Source organism: Anolis sagrei, chromosome 2 (genome assembly GCF_037176765.1).
Source record: "Anolis sagrei isolate rAnoSag1 chromosome 2, rAnoSag1.mat, whole genome shotgun sequence".
Taxonomy (NCBI): domain Eukaryota; kingdom Metazoa; phylum Chordata; class Lepidosauria; order Squamata; family Dactyloidae; genus Anolis; species Anolis sagrei.
The window spans coordinates 78,308,264-78,319,325 of record NC_090022.1 but is presented as its reverse complement, the minus strand read 5'-3'; the positions used below and the strand labels follow the sequence as shown (position 1 = coordinate 78,319,325).

At 42.3% G+C, this 11,062-nt stretch overlaps 1 protein-coding gene across 1 annotated transcript; it reads right to left on the bottom strand.

Moving 5' to 3' along the window:
• Positions 1-7,567: 7,567 nt before the first annotated feature.
• Positions 7,568-11,025, bottom strand: LOC132769032 (zinc finger protein ZFP2-like). The gene has a single exon (XM_060765598.2). It carries the CDS (start codon positions 10,267-10,269, stop codon positions 9,199-9,201), a length of 1,071 nt encoding a protein of 356 aa, XP_060621581.2. The 5' UTR covers positions 10,270-11,025; the 3' UTR covers positions 7,568-9,198.
• Between the last annotated feature and the right edge of the window lie 37 nt (positions 11,026-11,062).

The window sequence follows — 11,062 nt, the reverse complement described above, 5'->3', positions numbered from 1 at the left end:
CAGTCTTTAGGAGGAGCTTGAATACGTGGCTGTTCCAATGTGCCTTCCCTGAATAAAGGAAATAATGCCCGATCTGACCAATTTCCTTCTATATGTCCTCTGAAGCACTTTATCTGTTGGATTGATCTCCCTACATCACTCTCTAAAGCCCCCATGTCTAGACATACCCTACCCTGTACACGCCCAGTGTTTTAAAATTTTAATCTATTACATCTGGCCCTGCCATAGTGTTTTAAATCTCTCGTGTGTTATTGCTTATATGTTTAGTTATATTATTTATATTATTTTATTTGCTTGCTTTTTTGTTGATATACTGTTGTATTTTATTATTATTATTATTATTATTATTATTGACATGTTTCTCTCTTTCACCCTCCTCCTCATGCCTTTTCAAATTCTACAGCACTGCTGGTCACAGCTGACCTCCAGCTGGAGTGCTCAAGGGCCAGGGCTTCCCAGTTCTTAGTGTCTATGTCAGAGTTTTTAAGGTTGGCTTTGAGCCCATCTTTCAATCTCTTTTCCTGCCCACCAACATTCCGTTCTGTTCTTGAGTTCGGAGTAGAGCAACTGCTTTGGGAGACAGTGGTCGGGCATCCGGACAACGTGGCCGGTCCAGCGGAGTTTATGTGGAGGATCATGGCTTCAGTGCTGGTGGTCTTTGCTTCTTCCAGCACGCTGACATTTGTCCGCTTGTCTACCCAAGAGATTTGTAGGATTTTCCGGAGGCAGCATGCAACTCCTCATTTCAGGAGTTGCATGTGACGTCTGTAGACAGTCCACATCTCGCAGGTGTATAGCAAGGTTGGGAGGACAATAGCTTTATAAACAAGCACCTTGATATCTCTACAGATGTCCTGCTCCTCAAACACTCTTTGCTTCATTTGGAAGAATTCTGCACTCGCAGAGCTCAGGCGGTGTTGTATTTCGGTGTTAATGTTGACTTTGGTGGAGAGGTGGCTGTCAAGGTAGCGGAAATGGTCAACATTTTCTAATGTTACACCATTAAGCTGTATTTCTAGCATTGCAGATGGATTGGCTGGTGACTGCTGGAAGAGCATTTGATTTTCTCAATGTTCAATGACAGGCCGAGCTTCTCATATGCTTCTGCGAAGGTGTTTAGAATGGCTTGTATATCTTCTGAATGCGCACAGCTGACGTTGTCATCAGCATACTGGAGTTCTATAACAGATGTTGTAATCTTGGTTTTGGCTTTCAGTCTGCTGAGGTTAAAGAACTTGCCATCTGTCCAATAGATGATTTCCACTCCGGTGGGAAGCTTCCCATCAACAAGATGAAGTATCATAGCAGTGGCTACTAAAGCAGTGTCAAACTATGTTAATTCTACAGTGTAGATACCCCCTTGGAGGCACAGAACAGGAAAGGGCTTGAGGCTGTTAGGAACAGTGGGAGTTGAAGCCCAAAACACCCAGAGGGCCCAAGTTGGCCCATGTCTGCTCTAGAATCTTAGGAGTATAGTAAGATGAAACACTCGTTGGCAAAGAAGGCTAAAGACCTTGTAAAACTACAACTCAGAGGATTCAATACTGTTGACAAACGGCATTAATTCTACAGTGTAGATCAGAGCTTTCCAAATGTTTCATGTTGATGAGACATTTATTATTTTGTGACAGTAGTTCAGTTTTACTAGCCAGCCAGAGGTTAAAGTAACCCCTACATTAATTGTCCAAAACACCTGGAGGACCAAAGTTGGTCCATACCTGCTTTTGACCCCACTTTCACTACCTTGACTCAATGCTATGGCATCCTGAGATTTATAGTTTGGTGATGAAATTTCTGAGAGTGCCTTGGACCACAAGAAGATCAAACCAGTCCATACTCCAGGAAATAAAGCCCAACTGCTCACTGGAGGGAAGGATGAAGTAGTATGGACACATAATGAGAAGACAGGAAAGCTTGGAGAAGACAATGATGCTAGGGAAAATGGAATGAAAAGGGAAGAGGGGTAGACCAAGGGCAAGATGGATGGATGGTATTCTTGAAGTGACTTAGAAAGAGCTGGGGGTGGCCACGGCTGACAGGGAGCTCTGGCATGGGCTGGGATTGTGATCAGGTATAGACTAGTTTTCTAAGTGCCAATTACCAGCACCCTAAATTTCCATCACCTGTTCAAGGGTGATGTTTATTTAGGACAATATCCTCCAGATATTCTTGAAACTACCAATTACATAAGTCCTGGCCAGCATAGTCCTATGCTTGTGTAGGACTGGAGGCTTAAATATCTGAACAACATCTGACTCTATTGGTGTTTTCAAAAGCCAAACAAGCATACACAGTTAGCACAACTCAGACTTAGGTGATGTCACCAATCCCACAATTTAAAGTAACGTGCTGCCTCCTCTGAGGATGCTTGTCATAGATGCAAATGAAACGTCAGGAGATAATACTTCTAGAACATGACCATATAGCCCAAAAAAACTACAACAACCCAACGTGTTGCATTGTTCCTGTGTGACCAAGAATATTGAATGTATGAAATTGCTCTTCCAACAACCTTACAAATTCAAACACTTAGTGCACATTTTGAAATGTTCCTGAACAGAAGCATCTCTTCTGCCCAATCATTTCTTCATTCCCTAACTTTCTTTGGCAATTTCTCGGGTCAGTTTTTAGCTTCTTGCTCCCATTCCCAAACATAACCTGGAAATTCTGCAGGATTCTTGAAATCTGGTGAACAAGGAAATGCTCTCCCTTTCCCTCCAGAGGTAGTCTTCAACCTCTCCCTGTCCTCTCTCTTGAACTCAAGATGAAAACAGAGTCTGGCTTGTTCTTAATCACATTTTGAGAAAACAGCAGAAAGATCAGTGACAAATTGGGACAGAACATAAGGAAGCATCTACTGTCTTATTATTTTGAGCATGTAGTGATCATGATTTGTAATTGTTGCTCTTGTGTGCTTTCAGGTCATTTCTGGCTTATGGTGATACTAAGTTAACCTTTAAGGTGGGGCTTTCTCAGCAAGATTTATTCAGAAGAGGTTTATCTTTGTATTCCTTCAAGGCTGAGAGAATATGATTTGTCCAGTAGGTTTTATGGTCAAGCAGGGATTCAAGAATAGCTCAAACCACTGTCTCCCCAGGAATTGGAATATTTCCCCAGTTCCTTGCTATGGCATGTTAGGCTGAAACAGACACCTAAGAATGTCCACCTTTACAAATTGATACCAGTTTCATTCCAGCTCAGATAACATCTGTGTTGACGCAACTCCTTTTTGCTTACTGGGACTTTAAAGTATTTTGGTCCTTATTTGGATCCTGAAATTTAAAACTGTTTGATTTCCAAATGGGTTCATGAAAATATGGGTGAGCCTTCAGATACATTAGAGATGGCAAACCCTTGGCCTGCCAGATGATTTGAACTATACTTCCCACAATCACTTGCCATTTAGCCAAACATGGTAGAGCCAATAGCATTAGGTTGAAAAATATATGTTTCCACAAGCCTGCTGTGCCTGAAGGGTCATCCACATCTCCAGCATGCTTATACAGTACAACAAAAATGTTGGGAAGCACGCTTAGTGCCTGAAGGTATTTTATTTTCCCTTTAAAATAAAATAGCATTCTCGAGCAAATGGATTTGTCCTGTTTTAACATTTTGTTGTTGCTGTTTTGTTTATTTTATGCTCTCTTTTGTTGTTTGGATCCATTTGCAGCAAACCTTGGAAAAGTACTTCAAGGGTAGGGTATTGATGAATTAATGGAGTCATTAATATGGAACATTTCTATTCTGGGAACATGCTAGGCTTCTTTGATTCATGACAGCTAGTCCACTTGATAAACTGGGGCATTTCTTGTTCACCAGAAACTCCTGGAATGCAAGAGCTTAGGTACACTCAGCAGCAGGAGGGATGATGAAGACACTCGAGTCTAGTGGGAAATTTAACACAGACAAAAGGAAACACAGGCAACCCTAAATATTCACAGGGATTAGGCATGCAGAACCTCTGCAAAAAGTGAGGGGTAAGCTTTTATTTTTTAATCTGATAATTACCTCTTGGAAACTTTTGGTCCGTCAGCATGACTCTATGGCAGGCATGGGCAAACTTCTGCCCTCTAGGTGTTTTGGACTTCAACTCCCACAATTACTAAAAGCTGGCAAAGTGGCTGGCATTTCTGGGAGTTAAGTCCAAAACATCTGAAGGGCTGAAGTTTGTCCATGCCTGCTTTATGGTAAACCTCCATTTTAAGTCACACTAGATGACCTAGAGAGCACATTTTAATTGAATCTGCAAAAACTAAACCCATCAATGTGGAGGGCCAGTTGTACTAAGTCATATACCTGAGCTGTGGACAGCCCTGACACAAAAATTGGCTACAGCCATCAAAGAGGATGTCTTTAAAGTAATGGACAAATTAATGGAGGATTTAGGTAATATCTCCAGAATCAAACGTATCTCTCAATATCAACTTTTTTTGCAGATTCTTTTCTCTTCTTATGGATTTTGAATAAGCATTGGCTGCCACTGTGTGAAAGGACATGACTAGATAGACTTTGGTCTGATCTACTGTATAAGCATGCCGGTCTGATCTACTGGGTTCTTTGCGAAAGATGGACAAAGTGGGTGCCAGCCTTTTTGCAGGGTGGGAGAAAGAACTCATGTCTGTTGGAGGCAAGTGTGAATGTTGCAATTAATCACCTTAATTTGCATTGCAAACCCCTGCAGCTTCAAGGCCGAGCTGCTTTTTGCCTGGGGGAATTCTTTGTTGGTAGGTGTTAGCTGGCCCTGATTGTTTCATGACTGGAAACACACTTGCCTCCAACAGACAAGAGTACTTTCTCCCACCCTGGACCTTCAACAGGTATATTGGAAACTCCCTTGTCTAGTTTCCAATATACCTCACAGCCTCTGATGATGCCTGCCATAGATGTGGGCAAAATGTCAAGAGAGAATGCTTCTGGAACATAACCATACAGCCTGGAAAACCCACAGCAACCCAGTGATTCTGGCCATGAAAGTCTTCAATAGCACATTAAACATATACTTATAAAAAGAAAACTAGTGGGTATCAGGATACCTTTTGAGATGCTGTCTACATTATTGAACTTGTTGGAAATTCAAAATCAGAGTATGAAAAATCTGGTAGTTCATAAACTATCATAAACATTGTTTTACTATACAGAAAATATTCTGTTAGAGAGTGGCTATTTGAATGATTAGATGTCACTTGGGTGCATAACCTAACAAATTTGGAGGACTCCAGAAATAAATTGTTTAAGAAGACAGGTATTTTGTCAAGTAGAGCTGTTTTATTTTATAATGGAGGAATATGATCATATTGAGTATACTTGGAGAGCATCAACACTGTAAAAATAATGCTATGGAATAATGGGAGTTGTAGCTTTACAATGTCTTTAGAGTATGGTGGTTTGCCAAACTAGAAATTCCAGGATTCCATAGCATTGAGTTATATGACAGTTGAAGTGGTGTCAAATCGCATTCATTCTACACTAGATGCACCTGGGTAATTATATTTTTTAATAAATGGGGAAGAGAGAATCAAATCAAATTCAGACTTCCCAGTCAGAATATCTTGCTTAATTTTGGAACTTCTTTGTTTCCCTTCTTTGCCATTTCTCTGTTTTCTTAGATCAATAAGCCTGATGGAAAATAGTGGAGAATTATTTAGTGATATTTTGGTTGGTCATAATAATGACATGACCAAAATGTGAATTTCAGATTTCCTATTGAGTCTCTTTTCAGAAAACTGAGAAATTGGAATCTCTGCCTCAAAGACGCAGATTCATTATTGTTCAGTGGAAATTAAGGCATGAGATACCCTTGCTCCTACATCAGTTTCCACAAATTATAAGGCAAAGGAAAGCATAAACAATACTTTCCCCAGCTTTGGTTATTCAAACCCTTCATTTACCATTAATTCAGCATCCCATCAACCTGCCTCTGCCTCCTGGCAACCTTGGATTGCAGCCTTCTGCCCTTGTGGTTCATACACTACATGTGCCACATGGTGACTCTTAAAGGTGCATTTTGCAGTACTGTAGACTTGAAAGGCAAAGAGTAACTGCAAAAGTATTGTCAAAAAAGCAACTGATAGTTACTGACCTCTAGTGGTGGCCTAATTTGTACTAACTGTTAACTCAGCCAGTCATAATATGAGGATTTATTTATAACAGTCTGAGGTCGCTTCCACGCAGCTGAATAAAATCCCACATTACTTGCTTTGAATTGGAATATATGGCAGTGTGGACTCAGATAACCCAGTTCAAAGCAGATATTGTGGGATTTTTTGCCTTTATATTCTGGGTTTTATGGCTGTGTGGGAGGGCCCTGAGAAACATCATGTTGCCTCATTTTTTGCCATCTTTAAGGAATTTATTCTGAAACTATGGATCCCAACCCCAAATGGAGATCCCTTAGCTCAATGTTTGGGGTCATGAAAAAATTGACAATAGTAAAAGGTTTCTGAACACCTACACATTTGCAAAAATCTGGTGGCAACAATGGGCAGTGTTTACAGTGGACTCTGCAGAAAATGCTTCAGCTGTACTTCATAAAAGGAAAAGCAGCCTGTTTAGCAAGCCTTGCAAATAGAGTTCCAAAACTTTTTACTGTTGTCAAATTTTTCATGACAACATTGAATGAAGGGAACCCAGTTTAAGAAGCAGTGCCTTAAAGCACGCATCCTTGTTTCTCAGATTTATTTTAAAACCTATTTTCTTTTAATTCATTTCCACTTCATACATTTAAAAGCAAAGTCTCTTTGTAGCCTATACAGCTTCATTTACAAGTTTGAGTATCCCTCTGTAGAATAAATGCAGTTTGACACCACTTGAAGGACCAGGACTCAAGGCTGTGGGATCCTAGGAGCTGTAGTTTGGTGAGGCACCAGCACTTATTGGCAGAGAAGGCTCAAGATCTTGTTTAACCACAACTCCAAAGAGTCTGAGCCATGTCAGTTAAAGGGGTGTCAAACTGCATTAATTCTACAGTGAACATAGTGCCTAATATTTCTGCATCATAGAGCTGCCTCTAGCATGACAGATCAGAGGGATAGCCAATGTCAGGCAAGAAGAGGACGTTTAGCCTCGTTTAATTTAGTCCTTCCTACTGCCGAGTTGCACAGGCCTGATCTACACTGTGACATTAGTGCAGTTTGGCACACTTTAGATGCTATGATTCAATGCTAAGGAACTGTGAAAGCTGTAGTTTTAGAAGGTCTCCCACCTCCCCTGCTAAAGAGGGCTGGCCTCTCACCAAACCACAACTCCCAGGATTCCATAGCACTGAGCCACAGGAGTCAAGGGGATCTCAAACTGCATCAATTCTACAGTGTAGATGTACCCTCAGCCTCTAAGGTGCTGCAAAATCCCTTTGCATACTAGTATTCAAACACAGCTACTCTAAAATGACAGATTTTTCCATTGGCTTTGTTTGCTAGCCGCTGCTTTTGTCAGTCAAGGTCCAAAAACAACTTCTTCTTCTACTACTACTACTACTACTATTAATAATAATAATACTCAAAGTGGTTTCCAAACAAAAAATGGCAGACATTCAATGCCTTAATGAAAACATACAAGCAAATCAACCCAATGAATATAACAATAGCAATGTGCTTATAATTAACCAAAAGTAAATAAATTAAAAACAACAGTATGAAGGTACGCTGTTATCTGCTCCCAAAGAGCTAGTCTTTTCCCGAATCCTTTTATCATAAGATCTCATCTCTACTCATTTCAGCAAGCCGTCAGAGATCATCCTCAAAGTCTGTGATACACTCCTTGAGGAGGAAGAGGTCAGGTTAAACCCTTCAAAAATGGCTGTTATACTGAGAAGTCCTCCTCTGTGGGTATTTGCCCCAGCAGCAATCAAGCCAGGCCACACAGACTCCTGTCCACGACAGAGAACAAGGTGGCAGCCTTCCTCTTTGCTTCCAGCACAGCTGGGTTAATCACCAGCAGCAATAGATCCTTCACAACCGAAAGGTTGGCAGTTCAAGCCCGGGTCGGGGTGAGTACTTTGAAAACAGCTGTGAGCACCGCTTAATTAGGCACCGCTTAAGCAGGGAGGCATTTCACGACACCTTAAGAAGCTGGCGATCAAAGAACAGGAAGAAAGTCTGTGATCATAAAAGGCTCGTCTTCATAGAAGATGGAGCAACAGAACCCCCTGTGGCCAGAATTGAGCATAACCTCCAGGACACCAAAGTCAACAAATAATTCTTGTTGCACTCCAGAGCAGGAAACAGGGCCCTCTTGTCATTAATACACCACACCTTGGTTTAGGAAAAATCCAGTTCTTTTTATTGATTGATGAATATAAAATAGATAGAAATCCAAAGGTTAAAAAGTCAAAATGAAACAGCAAACAGCAATGTCCAGAAAGCTTGAAGAAAATCCCAAGCAGCAATGTCTAGAAAACTCTCAATAGAAATCCATGAACAGATTAGCCCCTGCTAAATCTCACTTGATGCCAGAAATTCCTTTAGAGACCAGACTACTGGAAACTGGAAAACCCAGGAGGTTTGTACTTGAAACTAAACGATGCTTGGTCTGAGGAAATCTCCCTTACGGTCACTCTTAAATCCCAAAAACTGATTCCGGCTAACTCTAATCTTTGGTTTCAGTTGTCGGATTCTCTCGGACCTACATAAACATTGAGCCTCCCTGCAGTTCTGGCTTATCTCCAAACTGCGGCTGTTATCATTGACTCGACCAGGTGTCAAGTTATCTTGCAAGCTCGGGCCAGAAGGAGAAGGGAGTGAATTTTCTTCTCTCGGTCTGACAGAAACTTTCTCATGAGAACTTGGCTTTTCCCTTGAAGTCTCTAAATCAAAGTCCGTAGGATTTTTACTGCCCAAAGTGTCTCCATCTTGAGCCTTGTCCTCATTGATCACTTCAGCCTCACTATTCAAACTAGGCCCATCAACATTAGCATCAACATTAACATAAACATTTGTATCAGCATTAGGCAATACAATCAGAGATTCAGGCTCAGGTTCACACACGCTGAGTCTCAACACCTCTATCTGTCTGTCTGTCCTGTATGTCTAATGGCATTGAATGTTTGCGGTGTATGTGTTCTGTGATTTGCCTTGAGTCCCCTTCAGGCTGAGAAGGGCAGAATATAAGTGCTGTAAATAAATAAATAAATAAATAAATTTGCCTGCCTGTGGAGGGATGGAACTCTTGTCTGGGGAATTTTTTTTAGCAGAACTAGGAACCTCAAAGGTAGGTCTCTTCCTCTAGCCGTTTGTGGGACCTCTGATGGAAACGCAAATTTCCTCTCTGACTGAATCTCTTTCCACAGTCCATGCATTGATATGGCTTCTCCCCTGTGTGGCTTCTTTGATGGGAACGTAAATTTCCACTCTGACTGAATCTCTTTCCACAGTCCATGCATTGATGTGGCTTCTCCCCCGTGTGAGTCCTTTGATGGTAACGCAGACTGTGACTCCGACTGAAGCTCTTTCCACATTCCATGCACTGATACGGCTTTTCCTCTGTGTGGGTCCTTTGATGGGTACTCAGATCTCCACTGTGACTGAAGCTCTTTCCACATTCCATGCATTTATACGGCTTCTCCCCTGTGTGGATCTTTTCATGGGCATGCAGCTGTCCACTCTGACAGAAGCTCTTTCCACATTCCATGCACTGATGTGGCTTCTCCCCTGTGTGGGTCCTTTGATGGAAATGCAGGTGTCCACTGTAACTGAAACTCTTTCCACATTCCATGCATTGATATGGCTTCTCCCCCGTGTGGGTCCTTTGATGGGAACGCAGCTGTCCACTCCAACTGAAGCTCTTTCCACATTCCATGCATTGATACGGCTTCTCCCCCGTATGAGTTCTTTGATGGGAATGCAGACCGTCACTCCGACTGAAGCTTTTTCCACATTCCATGCATTGATACGGCTTCTCCCCCGTGTGAATCCTTTGATGGGAATGCAGACCATCACTCCAACTGAAGCTCTTTCCACATTCTATGCATTGATACGGCTTCTCGCCCGTGTGGGTCTTTTCATGGGAATGCAGACTGTCAATCCGACTGAAGCACTTTCCACATTCCGTGCATTGATACGGCTTCTCCCCTGTGTGGGTCCTTTGATGGAGACGCAGGTGCACACTCTGACTGAAGCTCTTTCCACATTCCACGCATGTATATGGTTTCTTCTCTCCTGTATGAGTTTGATGTTCAGTAAGAGAACTACTCCCCATGAAACATTTCCCACAGTCCATACAGTTATGTAGCTCCTCCTCTGTATGTGATGTGGAACAGGGATGGAAATTTTCCATTTTTTATTTATTTATAATTCACTTCACTTCATTTCTTAGTCGCTCCGAGCGACTTACAGTCTAAAATAGCATTTACACAATATAAAAAATTCAAATATTATGCCTGAGGTTCACAGAAATGAACTCCCGAACCGCACTGCTTTTCCTCTTCTCTGTATCTGTATTGCCTTAGTCTTCTGGTTTCTTTCCCAAGGCCCTCTTTTAACAGCACAATCCTTCCTTTCCTCCAAGTATGTCGCTTGAAATATGTCTCTCCTACTTATTCCTTGTTCGTGTCACTGCAGTGAGCCTCCATTTCAGTCCTAAGGCATCCCTGGGACAAAGCTCTCACAGAGTCTTCTTCACAAGGCGCGTTCAGGGGTTGATGCCTGCCACAGATACAGGCGAAACGTCAGGAGGGAATGCTTCTGGAACACGGCCATACTGCCCGGAAAACTCACAACAACCCGGTTACTTCCTCCTCTCCGCCGTCATTGAGGAATCCCACTTCCCTCCTCCGGAAGTGGTTGCTGTTATTATCATGGCATTATTATATTTATATCCCGCGTCATCTCTCCAAATAGCGACCAAAAGCGGGCGTGATTAGAAAGCACAGCCTCCAGAAAAGATAGGATGCCTGTCACGGGTTGCCACGCTGATTCATGTATGTATATGGAGAGAGGCATTCTCACCGCGGGGGCTTCTGGGAATTGTAGTCCCCGAGATCAGCTTCCCGCCCTCCAAGAAGATGTCCCTTCGTTGTCTCCTCCCCTCCGCCCCGCCCCCTCGGCACGTGCGCGTAGAAGCCAGCGGA